The sequence below is a fragment of the Oncorhynchus nerka genome, linkage group LG3 (genome assembly GCF_034236695.1).
Source record: "Oncorhynchus nerka isolate Pitt River linkage group LG3, Oner_Uvic_2.0, whole genome shotgun sequence".
NCBI lineage: Eukaryota > Metazoa > Chordata > Actinopteri > Salmoniformes > Salmonidae > Oncorhynchus > Oncorhynchus nerka.
This window is the reverse complement of record NC_088398.1, coordinates 58,020,256-58,040,846: the sequence shown is the minus strand read 5'-3', so window position 1 is coordinate 58,040,846 and position 20,591 is coordinate 58,020,256. Positions and strand designations below refer to the sequence as shown.

Genomic DNA, 20,591 nt, shown 5'->3' with positions numbered 1-20,591 from the left:
GCCGCTCCAGCACCACCGACCCCCGCACAGGCACCGGTCGTATACGCCGCCCCTCCAAATCCAGCCCCTCCAAATCCAGGTTCCTTGTGGACACGGGATGTACATATTCCGCCATCACTTCTAATCAAACCCTCTCTTCAGACAAGGTAAAGGTGGTGGGGGTTTCAGGAAATCCTGAAGATCAATACAAAACTACTCCCCTATTGTTCCAGTGGGGCCCTTCCAGTTTGAAACACCAATTCCTATATTGTCCAAATTGCCCAATCAACCTACTAGGTCGAGACCTACTCTGTAAGTTAGGATGCGCAATCTACCTAACTGAGTCAGGTGTGGAGGTCGCGCTCGATCCACCGCCAAGGGCCCGAATCCTGATGCTCCCAATTATACCCGCACCTGCTCTATCCACCACACAGGAGGTTTACTGGTTCAAGTGCCTACCATCTGGACCTGGAACTCCTGCCATCCAATTTCAATTCAACCAATGGAGGAAGCTAATATACACCTTTCATCCCTATAAGACACCACAGGCAGAGTTGCACTGCACTCTCAACGTCACTGACGACGAAGACGCCTTACACACAAGATTGGGATGGAAACATGATGCATCTTACCCCAAACATACGCTGCCTTACCATCGTGTGCGGCCCTGATGGGGTGGCAGCCCCAGTCATACTCCCACACCATATTAAACCTTGGTATCAACTGGGACCCGACTCTGCTCCACACGTGACCCTCGCAGTAGGGAATGGACACGAGGCCCGAAGTCTGGGTCCAATGATAAAAAGGGCCTCGAAACTCACTTGGGAAACGACTAGTGCACCAGGCCTGTTGAAGGCAACCACTGAAGAAATGTGGCGTCTGACTATGGTGGACACTGAAGAACAGTGCCAGCCTGAGCGCCTCACTCTCCCCAGGCATCACGGGAAACCATATTCTGACCACCCTTCCTCCCCTGCTGTCTTGGACTCCATAGACAAGGCAATATGGACAACCACACCATTTGACGTGGGAAAGTTACCGGTCCAACCAGTGTGCATTACCCTAACCAATCCGGCACAGGTACCAATATTTCGAACCCAATATCGACTGAAGCAAGAACAGATAGAGGGGATCAGACCCACTATCGAAGGCCTCCGTGGAGCTGGGTGCATATACAGGACTCGGTCACCCTGGAACACCCCCATACTTCCTGTTCTGAAGGCAGGAGGAGAAACATACCGGATGGTGCAGGATTTCCGGGCTGTAAATGAAGTTACCACACCCATCGATCTACCTGTTCCAGACCCACACATCATACTGAGCAACCTGTCACCCAAACATCGGTATTTCACCGTAGTGGACTTGGCCAATGCCTTTTTCAGCATCCCATTGGATGAGGCTTCCCAGCCATTTTTTGCCTTTACCTACGAGAATCAGCAATTTACCTATTCCGTACTTCCCCAAGGTTACACTTCTTCCCCGGGAATCTTCAATTATATTCTGAAGACTCACCTGGCAGAACTGAAAATCCCAGAAGGAGTGATACTCATACAATACGTAGACGACCTGTTGCTGGGGGCTCCCACCTCAGACCTCTGTCTAGAAATGACTAAAACCCTGTTAGACTTTCTGGCAGTCAAAGGCTACAAAGTCAAGATGTCAAAAGTCCAATCATGCAGACGAACCGTTCTGTTCCTGGGAAGGGAAATCTCAAGCGAGGGGGTCGGACTCTCAAAATCACACCGAGACTCAATCCTACATCATCCCAGGCCCATTACTGTTTCAGGAATGCTCTCTTTCCTGGGGTTGACGGGATACAGCCGTACTCACATCCCAGACTATACTGAAAGAACTGAACCTCTGAGAGAAATTGTTCGAGAAGCTGGCCCAAGAAACCTACAGGCCCCACTTACATGGACTCCTGAAGCTTCAACGGCGTTTGGGCACCTGAAGACTGACCTGTCTGTGGCGGCTGCTCTCACGGCACCAGACTACGGTAAAACATTTCACTTGGATGTTTCTGAAAAGGAAGGTTTTGCATCCGCCGTCCTTTTTCAGAAACATGAGGGGGAGAGAAGAGTACTTATGTACCACTCTTCAAAACTTGACCACATTGAAACTGGCCAGACCGCCTGCTCCAGGTACGTTGCGGCGGTAGCCAAGGCGATTGAGAAGACAGCCCATCTGGTAATGTGCCACAAGATGCAAATACACACCCACCACGGGGTGGCAGCATACCTCATCAGCAAAGAATTTACCTTCAGTGCAGACAGAAAAAACAAAATCCAGAACAAATGCACCCAGTCACACATCACCTTTGTGAACACCGACAAGAACATGGCAGATGCACTTACCGCAGAAGATGGCCTAGCACACTCCTGCCAAGAGAGGGCAGCACAAGAGCTCAAACTGAGACCAGACCTGGAAAATGAACCACTGACATCTCCAGACCTATGGCTGTACACAGACGGATGTTGCTACAAGGGAGACACAGGAAACGTAGCTGCCTATGCGGTCGTACAGCAGCTGCATGACAAAACACATGTCACGTTGGAATCAGGAATTATCCCCCAGCCAGCATCGGCACAACTTGCGGAAATTGTGGCCTTGACTCAAGCTCTAGAGAAAGCCGAAGGAAAAACTGTAAACATTTACACGGACTCGGCATACGCACACGGAGCTGTGCACATAGATGGACCACAATGGGTTAGGCGCAACTTTACCACCACAGGTAACCTACCCATCAAGCACCGAGCCCAAATGGAACGTTTGATGCATGCCGTGTCCTTACCAAAGACAGTGGCCATAATGAAATGCCGAGGCCACCAAAGACTGACCAGCAGAATCAATCAAGGAAATGATGCCGCAGACCTGGCAGCCAAGGCCGCAGGAGGATACAGCCCCCGACAGATGGTGCTCGGGATAGAACCGGCAAGGACTGAATTGACAAGCCAACACATACTAGAACTACAGGAAGAGGCGGGCCCTTACGAACATTCGGTTTGGACACAGAAGGGAGGCTCCAAGGGACCAGATGGAATATGGAGATGCCATGACGGCCGACTGGTGGCTCCGGCTAATCTCTGTCCAGAACTGATAAGGGAAGCCCATGGACCCACTCATGAAGGGAAACCCAGAACTTTACAGAAGGTTTCATACATATGGTGGCACCCCCACATGAAGGACATGACAGATGTATTCTGTGACGAATGCAACATATGTGGGAGCCACAATCCAAAGAAGCCCTACCAAACCCCGATGGGGGCCTACCCGGTGCCAAACGCATGTTTCCAAGACATCAGTATAGACTATACAGACATGGGAGAAGACAATGTAAAGAACGGGAAGAGATATTTGCTAGTAATGGTAGATAGATTCTCTAGATGGGTAGAAGCAATTCCAACAGCTAAGGAGGATGGGCAAACGGTCATTAAGTGGCTGCAGTCAGAACTAATACCTAGATATGGGGTCCCTAGACATATCCGAAGCAACAATGGGTCCCACTTCGCAAACAAACATCTGAGACAGGTGGAGGAGAGGTTCGGCATTATACACAAGTTTGGTTCCGTGTATAAGCCGCAGGCCCAAGGCCTTGTGGAGCGCTGCAACCAATCTCTTAAGTGTAAGATAGCCAAAGTGTGTGCTGGTACCAAACTGACATGGGTGGAGGCCCTGCCACTGGCGTTGATGGCCATGAGGTCATCACCTGGGGCAGGGACTCATCTCTCACCCCACGAAATAATGACAGGGAGAGTAATGCCAGGTCCACCAAGAGAGGGAGGTCATATGCCCCCTCTTGATGTACACCAGATAGGTATGACTGACTATGTAAGAAAATTGACGGAACTGTCCGCAGCTCTTTCCAAACAGATACACAAAGTCCATGAGGGGGAGCTGACGGGAGATCCGGAGCAACTGAGGGTAAAGGTCGGCGATTGGGTGAGGATCAAGGTCCACAAAAGAAAGTGGGCGGATCCCAGGTGGACTGGACCGTACGAAGTGAAGGAGGTTACTTCACACTCAGTCCAGGTCAAAGGTAAATCGGGCGCACCTTGGCACCACCTGACTCATTGTACACCAGCACCGACTCCTTCCAGAACTCTGACTGAAGTCAGGGTCGATTTGAGCGACCTAAATTTGATTACAACCACAGAACCCTTAGTTGGTGAGGATGTGGGAGCAACTCCCCAGCACACCAACTAACAGGTCGTCCAGAGATAGGGGCTATCCCTGGACGAGATTGGGGATATCAGGCCCCGTGTTTGTTATTTTCATTGTAGTCACAGGAGTTTCCATGGGGATTCTCCTGTGGGTATTAGAGCATCATACACCCACATTACAAGCAGATATAGGACCCCTAATGGGTCATCCAACCTGACCACATCCATGGCACATATAGAACTGACCAATCATTTGCATAAGAGGCATTCCACCACCCCTGACACTGATTGTAAGGCCAACGACATACGGAGCACGACCGTTTGCGTCCCCGCACACGCAACTAATATCATTAACATCCCTTGGGGGACTTTAGGGTACTCTAGGCTAAAGGGGAGGGAACAGGTGGGGGCCAATGCACTCCGGTTTGCCGGACATGTCTGGTATATGACATTAGGGAAGGTTGGAGATTGGTCTTGGAGGAATTTGGTGGGGGAGACAGGTAATGGGTGGGAAGACTGGACAACAGACGAGGGGGCAGTGAAATGGCGGAAGCGACTGACTTTAACTAAGACAAATACGGGACTGAAACTTACTGTCAGGCCAGGGGGCCAGTCCTTAGGGTGTTATGATTTCATACTGGCCCCAGGGAATTCCGGGGTCAGTTATTGGTTGTGGCGAATTTGCGTGACTAATAATTCTAAACCGACTTCGGTTACAGTAAGGAATGACATGGCCACACCCGTAAAAGGGTCCCCGTCATCCCCACTGTTTGGCCCGGTGGAGGCAATATCCAGGCTTAAAAGTCCGGATGATGTCATTTTAACAGCCACAGGAATCTCAGGTTTTTCCAATAATTGGCTATTATTGACCGAGGAAGCTGCAAATACCACCAGGCAGAGTTGTGTGGTGTGCATGGGAGCTCGTCCATTGCTCCGCATTGTCCCAGCAGTAGTGACTCTAGCATGTCTAATCCCTCTTATGACTACAGATAACCCCAGGGATAATTGTACTGCCTGGGATGAGGTCTATCCGGTTACTAAATTCACCACTAGGAACCCAGTGTTTTCCAACCAGGTTGCAAGGGCAAATTTGACTTGTGTCAATATGACGGGAGGAGGAACCGAGGTGGGATGGATTCCTGCGGATTGGTGTTTGGATACAATTAATATTAAAGGGAGCCTCAGGCCAATATCCAGAGCAGATGTGTGGTGGTGGTGTGGTAGTACGGTCCTGTTTGATAAGTTACCCTCCAACAGTACTGGACGCTGTGCACTTGTTACTCTCTTGTTGCCTGTTTCTATCTACCCTATAGGAGCCGAGGACCTTGTTCTGCGGATCCAGGGAGTGAATCCCGGATATAGGGGACGTTCAAGGAGGGACACCACCCCATCTAGTGGAGACCCATCCTACATAGACGCTATCGGAGTCCCTAGGGGAGTGCCTGATGAGTATAAGTTAATAGATCAGGTAGCTGCAGGGTTTGAATCATCCATCTGTTGGTGGTGCACAATTAACAAGAATGTTGATCGTATTAACTATATTCATTACAACGTCCAAAGACTAGGCAACTGGACTCAGCAGGGTTTTGAAGCAGTACATGGTCAACTGGCTGCAACCAGCCTGATGGCTTTCCAAAATCGTATTGCCATTGATATGTTACTCTCTGAGAAGGGCGGAGTCTGCTCTATGTTTGGTGACCAGTGTTGTACTTTCATCCCTAATAACACAGCCTCGGATGGTAGTTTGACGGTCGCTCTGGAAGGTCTGCGGACGCTTAATGGTAAAATGAAATCTCATTCTGGGATAGATACATCGATGTGGGACTCCTGGATGAGTGCGTTTGGTAAATATAAAACCCTGGTGTCCTCCATTTTGGTATCCATTTCAGTGTTCGCTGCCATTTTAGTTCTCTGTGGATGCTGTTGCATTCCATGCATCCGTTCCCTTACTACTAGGGTCATCTCTAGAGCTATTGACCCTTCCTCCCCTTCCCAGATGTTTCCTCTGCTGGATAAAGACCTACTTGAATTCGAGGATGAGGAGGAGAGTGCCTATTAGGTTTACACTATATCTGCTGTTGCCTTGTGGGGATGTATGTATGTGTTATGCAAGTGGATCATTCCGCCTGACTTGCCTAGTTTAAGTCACATCTCTTTGGAGATGTGAAGAGAGGGAATCACAACTTTTTCCTGCGGGAATAGTTGGCATATGTGGACAAGCATTTTACTTTTATTCTGAGCTGTTGTTCTCTGCTCTGTTGAATGAGGGTTCTAAGTTCCTAGGTGGCTGGTAGCCAACTTAGTACATAGTGGGATTGAATGGAGAAAATGATGGTAATACATATATATCTATTTCTGTTTAATACCGTGCCTTATTTCATAGTCCCTTATGGGAGAAGTTTCTCTTTGTGTCTGGATCCAGTTAGGTTGTGTCACGTCTCTGGTGAGACGTGAAGAGAGGGTTTTGTAAAGAATTGCTATTTCGTATGCAGGTGACTAACCTACTGCTAATTACATGGCTACAACTCACAGTAAAGCCTGTGGGGTCCCCTACAGGATAGCTCCCACATTACACACATAATCTCCCTTTTAACCGAACACTGTGCCCGAAGAAGATTCTACGATGACGGACAGACAACTGAGCCAATGGCGGAAGACTACAGACTACAACCAGCTGAACCAATCCGGAGATCCGATCTTCCTAGAATCAACCTTCTGTCTGTTCCGTATATTAGTGGTGTACTGAATATTAACGGTCTCTTTCCTGCTGTTCCACGCGAACTAACGGAAGAGCCGTAATTGCGCTGTACTAGATATTTTCACTCTGAATAAACTGTTACTTGTCATAAAATTTACCACTTTGTCTGAATCGATCCTTGACCGGCTCACCCATCTTCATATCCAATTTCTAAAAGCTGTAATAAGTTTCACGTTCCGTTTGTTGATTTGTATTCACAGTTATTTCATGTATCGTTCCGTTTTCTTTCATTAAAGAAACATGAGTAACCACCACGCTGCATTTCGGTCCGACTCTCTTTCCACAACAGACGAACGCCGTTACAGAATCACCCACCACACACGGACCGAGTGGCGTGGTAACAGGCAGCAGGAGCAGCGAAGGGAGGACGTTATGGACAGCAATGGCATGGAGTATACGACGTGGGAAGAAATCGACAGGTGGGCGGCCGACCCAGAGAGAGTGCAGGAGCCCGCCTGGGATTCGCTGGAACAGTGTGAAGAGGGCTATAGGCAAATGGAGTTGAAAAGGAAAACACGGCGGCGCAGAGCGAAAACCGAAAGTAACCCCCAAATATTTATTGGGGGAGGGCTCAGAGGGAGAGTGGCTGAGTCAGGAGTCAGACGTGAGCCAACTCTCCCTGTTAATCGTGAGGAGCAGCTGCAGTGGGAGAGGCTGCACCACTTGGAGAATTGGACATGGGAGGAAGAACTGGACGGCAAAGGACCCTGGGCGCAGCCGGGAGAATATCGCCGTCCCAGGGAAGAACTAGAGGCGGCTAAAGCGGAGAGGCGCTGGTATGAGGAGGCAGCACGGCGACGCGGTTGGAAGCCCGAAAAGCAGCCCAAAACAATTATTGGGGGGGGGGCTTAATGGGAGTATGGCTATGCCAGGTAGGAGACCTGCGCAAACTCCCTGTGCTTACCGGTGGGCTAGAGAGACCGGGCAGGCACCGTGTTATGCTATGGAGCGCACGGTGTTTCCAGTGCGGGTGCATAGCCCGGTGCGGTACATACCAGCCCTTCGTATTGGCCGGGCTAGAGTGGGCATCGAGCCAGGTAAGCTTGGGCAGGCTCGGTGCTTAAGAGCTCCAGTGCGCCTGCACGGTCCGGTCTATCCAGCCACCTCCACACACCAGTCCTCCGGTACAGCTCCCCGCACCAGGCTTCCTGTGCGTGTCCTCGATCCTGTAGCACCAGTTCCAGCACCACGCACCAGGCCTTCAGTGCACCTCGCCTGTTCAACACAGCCAGAGCCTTCCTTTCCTCCTACGCTGTCGGAGTCTCCCGCCTGTTCAGCGCAGCCAGAGCCTGTCTCCTCTCCTGCGCTGCCGGAGCCTCCTGCCTGTTCGGAGCAGCCTGAGCTGCCAGTCTGCCAAGTGCTGTCAGTCTGCATGAAGCAGCCAGAGCTGTCAGTTTGCAAAGAGCTGCCAGTCTGCAAGGAGCTGCCAGTCTGCATGAAGCAGCCAGAGCTGTCAGTCTGCAAAGAGCTGCCAGTCTGCAAGGAGCTGTCAGTCTGCAAGGAGCTGTCAGTCTGCATGAAGCAGCCTGAGCTGCCAGTCTGCAGAGAGCTGTCAGTCTGCAGGGTGCTGTCAGCCTGCATGGAGCAGTCAGAGCTGTCAGTCTGCAAAGAGCTGCCAGTCTGCAGGGTGCTGTCAGCCTGCATGGAGCAGTCAGAGCTGTCAGTCTGCATAGAGCAGCTAGATCCGCCAGACAACCAGATTCTTCCAGATCTGCCAGTCAACCAGTCTCTTCCAGGTCTGCCAGTCAACCAGAATCTTCCAGATCTGCCAGTCAACCAGAATCTTCCAGATCTGCCAGTCAACCAGAATCTTCCAGATCTGCCAGTCAACCAGTCTCTTCCAGATCTGCCAGTCAACCAGTCTCTTCCAGATCTGCCAGTCAACCAGTCTCTTCCAGATCTGCCAGTCTCTTCCAGATCTGCCAGTCAACCAGTCTCTTCCAGATCTGCCAGTCAACCAGAATCTTCCAGATCCGCCAGCCAGCCAGGATCTACCGGAGCCTACTACCTGCCTGAGCTTCATCTCAGTACTGGGCTTCCTCTCAGTACTGGGCTTCCTCTCAGTACTGGGCTGCCCCTCAGTTCCGGGCTGCCCCTCAGTCCCGGGCTGCTTCTGTCCCGAGCTGCCCCTCAGTCACGAGCTGCCCCTCAGTCCAGTGGGGATCTGGGTGAGGACTATTAGGCCATGGTCGGCGGCAAAGGTGGATTATCCCAGGACGCGAAGGGGAGGAACTATGACTTTAATGAAGTGGGGTCCACGTCCCGAGCCGGAGCCGCCACCATGGACAGATGCCCACCCGGACCCTCCCTATGGTTTTGAGGTGCGTCCGGGAGTCCGCACCTTAGGGGGGTTCTGTCACGCCTTGGTCAATATGTTTTGTGTTTTCGTTGTATATTTTGGTCAGGCCAGGGTGTGACATGGGTTTATGTGTTGTGTTCGTATTGGGGTTTTATAGCATTGGGATTGTGAATGATTAGGGGTGTGTCTAGTTAGGCTTGGCTGCCTGAGGCGGTTCTCAATCGGAGTCAGGTGATTCTCGTTGTCTCGGATTGGGAACCGTATTTAGGTAGTCTGAGTTCACTGTGTATTTCGTGGGTGATTGTTCCTGTCTTTGTGTATTCACCAGATAGGCTGTAATAAGTTTCACGTTCCGTTTGTTGTTTTGTATTCACAGTTATTTCATGTATCGTTCCGTTTTCTTTCATTAAAGAAACATGAGTAACCACCACGCTGCATTTCGGTCCGACTCTCTTTCCACAACAGATGAACGCCGTTACATCATCCAATGTAACTACTGCTGTACACACCTTTTCTATTCATATACTGTCCATAATGTCTATACACACTATCATATACATATATGTATTCATATTCTGGACTCTAACATTGCTCGTTCTAATATTTCTAGATTTTTAATTCCTTTCTTTCATTCATTTGTATATTACGTGTATTTTTTAAAATTTATTGTTAGGTATTACTGCACTTTTGGAGCTAGGAACATAACCATTTCTCTGCACCTGTGATAACATCTGCAAAATATGTTTACACAACCAATAAAGTTACATTTGATTTATTCTATGCAGTAGCTTCAGTAAATGGCAATCTTAAAATATATGGGGTGTGAGGCACTTGGCCAGAGACATCTTGACTATAATGTGAGTCCCAGCCAAGCCAGCACACTGTGGGAACACCACTTTAAGGAAACCAGTTCTGATTACATGGTTATATTCAAATTCTGCCTACTGATCTGTACAGCAATTGACTCACATCTCTCAGATCCTCTCCACCTCCACATGTTAAATATAAAAACAGACTCTTATTTTCTCTCACCCAATAAAATCATAGGGAAAATATAATACACAGTCCCACAGAGAATAGTTTTACACAGTGCAAAGTGAATAATACAAGATAACCAAGAGGGATATGACATCATCTTCATAACTAATACCCCAAGGTATTTCAAAACAATGAAATAAAACAACAATTTCATTATAAATCAAGCTATACAGTACAGGTTTCCCCATACAACAGCATCAGGAAGGCAAATAAGAAACCCCAGCTACTCTATATAGCCTACGTGCGTGATAAGGTACAAAGATTACCCACATTTTTGGGAACTTTGATAATCATAACAGACTTGTCTATGCAGCCCACTGGGCACAGATGTCTATTCAACGTCTATTCCACGTTGGTTCAACGTAATTGAATTGAAATGACATGGAAACATTGATTCAACCAGTGTGTGCCCAGTGGGAGGTCTGTGTCAAACACATAGCCTACACAACCAAGAGTAGAGAGCAAGACTTTTTCTCTGAGATCAGCGTACTAAGCCTCGGGGGCATGGAGAAAAGAGGAGAAAGGAGAAATGTGTCGGCAGAGTTTTTGGCCTGTAAGCATTTCTGTCCATACAGAGTAAATCTGGGGTGATGTGACATACAGATTTAATGAAGCAGTCTGTATGCCTATTGAAGCCTAGAAACTCGCAAATGGCACCCTATTCCATATTTAGTGCACTACTTTTGATCAGGGCCAATAGGGCTCTAGTCAAAAGTATTATACAACTGTATATAGGGAATAGGGTACAATTTGGGATGCACACTCCGTGCTGTAGATGCCACCTTGTGCTGTAGATAGTACTAGAATCATTGCACCTTGTAGTACTTCAGGATTCAAGAAGCGTGCTTCACCAGTCTGCCTGCCTGCCTGTCAGTGTCAGTGCTTGAAGGCTCAATGCTCATGTAAATCCCCTACAAAGATTAGTGTTGTATTCTTCACCAAAATCTTTTTTCACTTGTCTTTCAAAAGAGATAATACACATTATTTTCCCAAAAGGCATCCTATTCCCTACATAGTGCACTACTTTTGAACAGGGCCCATAGGGTCACTTACAAAGGTAGTGACCCCTCTGACATGAATAATTATCGTATGATCTCTAAACTGTCTTGCCTAGCAAAAATGTTTGAATCTTTTCCAACACACACATTAGATCTTTTCTAGCCACAACATGTATTCTAAGTCCATCAGTCTGGTTTTCTGGCCAGATCATAGCACTATATCTGTTGCTTCTTTGGTGATAAATTACATTGTAAATTGCATTGACAAAAGGCAGTATTGTGCTGGCCTTTTCAATCGACCTGTCGAAGGTTTTTGATGCTGTTCACCACTGATTATTAGTAGTCATTTTTTATTTATTAATTTAACTAGGCAAGTCAGTTAAGAACAAATTATCATTTACAATGACAACCTACCCCAGCCAAACCCTAACCCGGACGACGCTGGGCCAATTGTGCACCGCCCTATGGGACTCCCAATCACAGGTGGTTGTGATACAGCCAGGAATCGAACCAGGGTCTGTAGTGATGCCTCTAGTACTGAGATGCAGTGCCTTAGACTGCTGCGCGACTCGGGAGACCAAAATAGGGCATGCCTTCCGTTAAATAGCAGAAAACAAATAATTCAGTCAACATTCAACCCAGTTATAGATTATGGTGAAATCGTCTATATGAATGTGGCTGCCGCTGTATTGAAACCATTGGATACAGTTTATCATAGTGCACTGCACTTTATTACAGGTGACAGGTTCAATACACATCACTGTCTTCTGTGTCAGAAAGTAGGCTGGCCCTCTCTTAAGTCTTCTAGATCATTTCCCTGCTCTCTTTTTGATTATAAAGCTCTCTTGTTCAAACAACATACCTTACTTCATTATTAAATTACAGACATGCGAGTCACCAGACCCGATCACAGGGATGGCTAACTCTAGAGGCCCCATTGATCTCTTCAGAATTAGGTAAATCTGCATTCAGTTTTTTTGTGCCTTGTATATGCAATGATCTGCAGAGCTCTCTGCACGTTGATGCTCTTCTGCCTCTTGGGCAGTTCAAGTTGTTAATGGATGACCTCATTGTTGAGGAATATGTTTGCTTCTTAAATTGATTGTATTATTGAATGTATTTTGTATTATTAAAATGTATTTAAACAGAAAAATCCCATTGAGACCAAGGTTTCTTTTACAAGGGAGCCCTGCACACAGTCATACAAATTCAGAATATTTACAATTCCAACACAATAAAAAACATACACTATTTACAAGTAATTTAAGAAAAGTAACATACAAAACACGATCATGAAAAAACAACATTCCTCAGTAGAAAAGTAATAAACCAGCTGTCTGAAATGCCCTAGCGGTACCAAGACATCCAACTTTAGAGAGTTTTTGACATCATTCCACAAGTAAGGTGCAGATCTACCTAATTCAGTGGAGACCGAAGGGATCTCTAGAAGGGATCTCTAGAGTCAGCCATCCCTGAGATCCGGGGCTGGTGACTCATATGTCTGTAATTTAACAATGAAGGATGAAGTATGAAGGAAGTTTGCACAAGAGGGCTTTATAAACAAAGAGAGCAGTGCATTGATCTACGAGATGTATTACATTGTATGTTTTAATGTTGTACATTTTATAAATTGTGTTCATGCAGGGCTCCCTTGGAAACGAGACATTAACCTCTCTGGGATATATGGGACGGTAGCATCCCACCTCGCCAACAGCCAGTGAAATTGCAGGGCGCCAAATAAAAATCCCTCAAACATACAAGTATTTTACACCACTTTAAAGATAAACTTGTTGTAAATCCAGCCACAGTGTCCGATTTCAAAAAGGCTTTACAACGAAAGTACACCAAACGATTATGTTAGGTCAGCACCTAGTCACAGAAAAACACAGCCATTTTTCCAGCCAAAGAGAGGAGTCACAAAAAGCAGAAATAGAGATAAAATTCATCACTAACCTTTGATGATCTTCATCAGATGACACTCATAGGATTTCATGTTACACAATACATGTATGTTTTGTTCCATAAAGTTCATATTTCTATTCAAAAATCTCAGTTTACATTTGCGCGTTTTGTTCTGTAATGTTTTGCTTCCAAAACATCCGGTGATTTTGCAGAGAGCCACTTCAATTTACAGAAATATAAATGTTGATGAAAATACAAGTGTTATGCAAGGAATTTTAGACCCACTTCTCCTAAATGCAACCGCTGTGTCAGATTTCAATTTTTTTTTACGGAATAAGCACACCATGCAATAATCTGAGTACAGCCCTCAGACACAGAAACAAGCCATACAGATACCCGCCATGTTGTGGAGTCAACAGAAGTCAGAAATAGCATTATAAATATTCACTTACATTTGATGATCTTAATCAGAATGCACTCCCAGGAATCCCAGTTCCACAATAAATGTTTGTTTTGTTCGATAAATTCCATAATTTATGTCCAAATACCTCCTTTTTGTTTGGTGTTTAGCCCAGTAATCCAAATTCACGAGGCGCTAGCACTAGGTCCAGACGAAAAGTCAAAACGTTCCGTTACAGTTCGTAGAAACATGTCAAACGACCTATAGAATCAATCTTTAGGATGTTTTTAACATACATCTTCAATAATGTTCCAACCGGAGAATTCCTTTATCTTTAGAAATGCAATGGAACGCAGATAACTCTCATGGGAGCGTGCGAGACTGAGCTCATGGCACTCTGCCAGACCACTGACTCAAATAGCCCTCAATCCACCCTCCTTCACAGTGGTAGCTCTAAAGACGGTTCTAAAGACTGTTGGCATCTAGTGGAAGCCGTAGGAAGTGCAATATGACCCCATAGACACTGTATATTTGATAGGCAATGACTTGAAAAACCTCAAACCTCAGATTTCCCACTTCCTGTTTGGATTTCGTCTCAGGTTTTTGCCTGCCATATGAGTTCTGTTATACTCACATACATCATTCAAACAGTTTTAGAAACGTCAGAGTGTTTTCTATCCAAATCCAATAATTATATGCATATTCTAGCTTTTAGGCCTGAGTAGCAGGCAGTTTACTCTGGGCACCTTTTTATCACAACACAATATCTTGCTTCACCTCTCTCCCACATCACCAGGCTCCATCCATCAATATATGTTGACTGACTGTGACTGTCTCAGTTAACAATGTAGCAGGAGGAAAACATGCATTGTTCTTTGGTGAACAAAATGTGTGACATACACAAATTATTTTCTCCATAAAAGACACATTCAAGATAACAATTTACAGTTTTTTTCAATTGCTAACATGCACTGGTCAAAACTGAAGTCACATTGTCAAAACTCTTCACACAGTCAGCGAAACAGAAGTGTATGTGGACCAAACTGTGAATAATTTTTCATTGCTTTCACACACAATCCATTCAATGACCACATTCTCCAAAATCCATGAACTATTTTGTCATTCATACTCCAGCCCCTGCAAAACTATATATTTGCAGCACATGTTTTCAAATGCAAACACACTGTTTCCAAAACTGTTAAAACACATTCAAAACAGAATGATTGCAAATGTTGTGCATTTCTGCAGTAACCAGATTGAAACATAGAAAATCTCAGCAGAATATTTAATTATTCCAAACACAGCTGATTGCAATTTCAGCTGAACGCCTACCCAAGTGTCCTGTTTTTAGTCTCGTTACCAAACAGACAAAAGAAGATGGCTTCGGAATGATTTAGTTTGGAAACATGGATCAAGGAAGACGGGTTGGTGGGGAAAGAAGAGTGTCAGGGAGAGGGAGACAGGTTGGTGGGGAAAGAAGAGTGTCAGGGAGAGGGAGACAGGTTGGTGGGGAAAGAAGTGTGTCAGGGAGAGGGAGACAGGTTGGTGGGGAAAGAAGAGTGTCAGGGAGAGGGAGACAGGTTGGTGGGGAAAGAAGAGTGTCAGGGAGAGGGAGACAGGTTGGTGGGGAAAGAAGAGTGTCAGGGAGAGGGAGACAGGTTGGTGGGGAAAGAAGAGTGTCAGGGAGAGAGACAGGTTGGTGGGGAAAGAAGAGTGGCAGGGAGAGGGAGACAGGTTGGTGGGGAAAGAAGAGTGGCAGGGAGAGGGAGAATGCGTGGAGGACAAAGGAGAAGAAGACCAAGAGCGGTGGTCTCTGATGAGATAAGGGCCACAATTATTGACCATGTTGTAAACTATGGTCTCTCTTTGAGAGAGGACGGTTTAAGGGTGCAACCAAATCTGGAGCTGCATCAATAGTATGAATTTTCTGGCAAAACAACAGGTTAGATTTGCATGCTTCAATTATAATTTAATTACATATTACAGTACAATACCGCATGTTCCCATTTTTACATGTACTGACATTTTGAAATATATTGATTGTTTTGTGTTTTTCAGTAGGATCCAAAGGTTGCCTCCAACAGAAGGGAGAGGAAGAAAATGATCAGATGCGCAGGAAAATGCAATTGTTGACATGGTTAATTGGCAACAATGCAATAAAACTGCGGGAAATTTGGGACAGAGTGCTGGCAGACAATATCACTTTTGGGAATGTGAATACGGTCAGCACAACGACAATTGCCAGAGTCCTAGAGAAACATTAAATAAGGATGAAGCAGTTGTACTCTGTACCCTTTGAGAGAAACGGTGAATGTGTGAAAGAACTCTCGTATCAATATGTCCAGGTAAGATGTCTGTTCAATAACCAAACAGGGTACATACACAGCTATGCATAACGAAATTACTGTAAAACTGTGTATTGATAGTATTTTAGAGTAATGGAGATGGAAGTGCAAACATTCATCTTTGTGGATAAAGCTGGATTCAACCTGGCAAAAACATGCCGCAGGGGAAGAAATGTGATTGGACAGAGAGCAACCGTGGATGTCCCAGACCAGAGAGGAGGTAACATCACAATGTGTGCAGCACTGTCCAATGATGGATTGCTGTTACACAAACCTCTCATTGGCCCCTACAATACAGAGAGGCATATTCATTTTATGTTTGACCTACATAATCGACTTGCGCCAGCAGAGGAGAGAGGGGCAAGAAACTCCCCTACCTTCGTTGTGTGAGATAATGTGGCATTCCACCACTCTGCTGCAGTCACAGACTGGTTTGATGCACATCCCAGGATGTCAGTACTATTCCTGCCTCCATACTCCCCCTTCCTAAACCCCATAGAGGAGTTTTTCTCTGCATGGAGGTGGAAGGTTTATGACCACCATTCACATGACCAGATGTCCTTATTGAATGCTATGAATGTGGGGTGTGGAGACACTTCTCCTGAAGACTGCCAGGGTTTGATTAGACATTCAGGAAGATACTTTCCAAGATGCATCGCCAGAGAAGACATAAGATGTGATGTTGATGAGAACTTGTGGCCAAAGAGAGGGAGAACTAGAACTTTCACAGTACCGTACAGTATGAGTGATTTATACTATACATGGTGATGAGAACTAGAACACTCACAGTACTGTACAGTATGTTTTTTTTTCAATTTAGTATTATTGCAGCCCTGGAATTTCAGGAATTTGTATTTTGTTTCAACTTTTTATTTTTCACAAGTAAATTACTATATTCAAAGATATAGAAAAAATTATGGGTATTGAAACAAATTGCTGCATTTCTGATTCATTCGTAACATATACTTTAGTATATGACAATGTATGCTTTCTGAGTGAGAATTGTTGCCAGTGTTATGGTCGAACAAGCTTCTTTGAGACATGTATGAAGTGTTTTGGTGGTTTGAGTGAGTTTTGGAGGTGAGATTAACTGTTTGGCCAAGATGCATGTTGGTAATGCAGACTGTGTAAAGAGTTTTGAAAGATTGGCATCAGTATTGACCGATAATTGTTAGCAATTGAAAAAAAACTGTAAGATGCTCATCAAATACAATTTACATGGTGTTTCACTCCTGAGGGTTCACGGATTTCAGGAACTCATATTCTTCAATACCAAAGTACATAATTATACTGTTATTATGTTATCTGCCATTATATTTAGCTGAAACACAATTATTGGGAAAACAAGTAAGAGCATTGATGTACAAACCTGTTAGCGTACTTGATATACAACATGGACAATTAGACATATTATAGTGTACACTATTATTGAAGTGATCTGATCTTTATGATTAGGAACATATATCACTGAAGCAGGGCCGGTCCTTGCCGTTCTGCCGCCCTAGGCTAGACCAAAAAATGCTGCCCCCACAAAACTAGAATAGTCCCAGTAAGCAAAAGTATTTTCCTGACGTTGAAGTTAGGTTCAATTTAGGTTCTCAATGAAAGGTGAAAATGTATTTTCTGTATGTTTAAAAATACATATTTTCCAGTACGTTGAAAAGGCATCTTTTACGGATGTTGAAAAATACATATTTTCCAGACGTTGAAATCAGGATGAAAGTTGAAAATATGTATTTTCCAAATGTTGAAATCAGGCTTATTTTAGGTCCTGAATGAAAGTTGAAAATAAGTCATTTATAGGCATCTATGTTTGGGCCAAATCAAGGCTGGTCCAGACCAATGTCCGTGGATGTGGAAATTAAGTCTGGAACTGCACCAAAAAAAGATGTCCAAAAGGCGTCAGTGTCGGTCCATGCTTACTGAGGTGTAGCCTATAGTGTTGCCTGAAATTCCATTTTATGAATGCCATCTATGTGGTAGACTTTTTAAAAAAATGACATCCGGACTGGACCAAATTAAAAAGTCCAAATGACGTTGTTGGCTAGTGCTTACTGGGGTGTAGCTTACCATGTCGGCCCTTAATGGAATTTGATGAATGCCCATCCATGTGCTAGGCCCAACGTTTGTAAAACAGGCTGTTGCATTGGCTTTATTAGTCCTGATTCCTGTGACTAATCAATTTGGCTATTTAAGCTTTGAATATCAGCTACCCAACTTTAACAGGAGTTATCGTGAGCCTATTTGTAATGTGTTTACACAGCGGGAGATGCACAAGTATTTTATTTTTCACTATGATCAGCTTGTCAAAGATTGACAAATATAAACTTGAAACCACTGATCACCACAATGGGGTGAAACTCCTGGACAACAGTTGTGATTGATGGTCTATTCCATATTATCCATTTAACTTTGACCTGACCTGTTTTTAGGATGTGTTGTTTGCAAACATAACAGCTCATTTATTTGATTGAGTGCCATTTAGGTTTGGCTATTTGATCGGAGAAACCTGCATGATGTAAAAAGTGTCCATCTCATTACATTGTCATCCATTTTATCTCCATTCTGTAGGCTACAGAAAATGGCACACTCTTTCTGCCATATCCTATATCCGCTACATGATTTATGTTAGATTATCTTTTTAACAGAACGTTGGTGGAGCGCAGCAGAGATGCATCTCTCCAACTTCACCCTGGAGAGGCGCGCTGGGAACGGACAAGGTAAATATTTTGCGCCAATGCCTTAGACAAAGTGGGTACTGCTTATCAAAGGACGGCGTCAGTGCTCACCTAAAAAGCCCATATGCCACTGGTTGAGAGAAATTGTCAAGTATGTGAGGTTTTATGTGTGTCTTGGTCGGTTTAGCTCAGGAAGTGCTACCCTCGTCAATCTGCCTCCTTAGGCGGCTGCCTACTCCTGCCTGATGAGCGTGCCGGATGTGCACTGAAGGCATCTCTAAATGGAACATTATTAAATCTCTTGAGTATAAACAGCTCACATTGTATACATCCAGGACAACTTACAATAGTGAGTGCATACATTTTCTTTTTTTCATACTGGTTCCTCGTGGGAATCGAACCCACAACCCTGGCCTTGCAAGCATCATGCTCTACCAACTGAGCTACATGAGACCGCCACTGCTGCCTGAAGCTAGAACATAACGTCAAACTAACATCAAACTTTATTAGTAGCTTAGACCAGCTTTATGGAGTAAGACGTGGGATAGGAATAGGAGACGATTCTAAATGTCTCAACCCTGCATGTCTGAGCACCACAGGGGCTAGCATAGTCAACAGACCTACCACTTGGTGTTTTCCTATAGTAACAGATTTAACGCTCTCTAGCTCAGGGACGTCAACCTAGTCAGGGGATGTGTTACACAGTACAGTCCCATTGAGGTTAATGTGCTCCACAGTAACTTCCCATTGAGGTTGATTGTGGGTGAAGAGAGGAACTGCAATGCATTACCCCTGTGGAATGAATGAACAAATTAACGAAAGAACGAATGAATGAATTCTATCTCTGGAAGCATGCTTTGTGATTTTCATTTCACCTGGTGATGAATGAACATCAAGTAATGTTTATGGAACCACGTGACCTACTATGACCTTTTATGAGCTGTTCTGGATGGAAGCACATTATGAACCTTTATGAGCAGTTCTGGATGGAACCATGTGACCTTTATGAGCAGTTCTGGATGGAACCACATGAACCTTTATGAGTTCTTCTGGATGTCTGGGATCTCTTTCTCAGTTTCTCTCTCTCTCTCTCTCTCTCTCTCTCTCTCTCTCTCTCTCTCTCTCTCTCTCTCTCTCTCTCTCTCTCTCTCTCTCTCTCTCTCTCTCTCTCTCTCTCTCTCTCTCTCTCTCTCTCTCTCTCTCTCTCTCTCTCTCTCTCTCTCTCTCTCTCTCTCTCTCTCTCTCTCTCTCTCTCTCTCCTCTCTCTCTCTCTCTCTCTCTCCCCTTCCTACCCTACCTCTGTCAATTCAATTCAATTCAAGGGGCTTTATTGGCATGGGAAACATATGTTAACATTGCCAAAGCAAGTGAAGTAGATAATATGCAAAAGTGAAATAACCAATAAACATAAACAGTAAACATTACACTCAAAGAAGTTCCAAAAGAATAAAGACATTACAAATGTCATATTATATATATATATATATATATATATATATATATATATATATATATATATATATATATATAGTGTTGTAACGATGTACAACGATGTACAAATGGTTAAAGTACAAAAGGGAAAATAAATAAGCATTATTTAAAATGGTATTTGTTCTTCACTGGTTGACCTTTTCTTGTGGCAACAGGTCACAACAGGTCTTGCTGCTGTGATGGCATACTGTGGTATTTCACCCAGTAGATATTGGAGTTGATCAAAATCGGGTTTGTTTTCGAATTCTTTGTGGATCTGTGTAATCTGAGGGAAATATGTATCTCTAATATGGTCATACGTTGGACAGGAGGTTAGGAAGTGCAGCTCAGTTTCTACCTCATTTTGTGGGCAGTGTGCACATAGCCTGTCTTCTCTTGAGAGACAGGTCTGTCTACGGTGGCCTTTCTCCATAGCAAGGCTATGCTCACTGAGTCTGTACATAGTTAAAGCTTTCCTTAAGTTTGTGTCAGTCACAGTGGTCAAGTATTCTGCCACTGTGTACTCTGTTTAGGGACAAATAGCATTCTAGTGTGCTCAGTTTT

The 20,591-nt window shown here is 44.9% G+C and overlaps 1 protein-coding gene across 1 annotated transcript; it reads left to right on the top strand.

The window, feature by feature from the left end:
- The first annotated feature begins 597 nt into the window (after positions 1-597).
- Positions 598-4,306, top strand: LOC135563034 (uncharacterized). Its single transcript, XM_065005717.1, has one exon. It carries the CDS (start codon positions 598-600, stop codon positions 4,180-4,182), a length of 3,585 nt encoding a protein of 1,194 aa, XP_064861789.1. The 3' UTR covers positions 4,183-4,306.
- Positions 4,307-20,591: the final 16,285 nt, after the last annotated feature.

Excerpts from the sequence above, each read along its gene's own strand:
- LOC135563034 (XM_065005717.1), top strand. The coding sequence starts at position 598 with ATGATGCATCTTACCCCAAACATACGCTGCCTTACCATCGTGTGCGGC.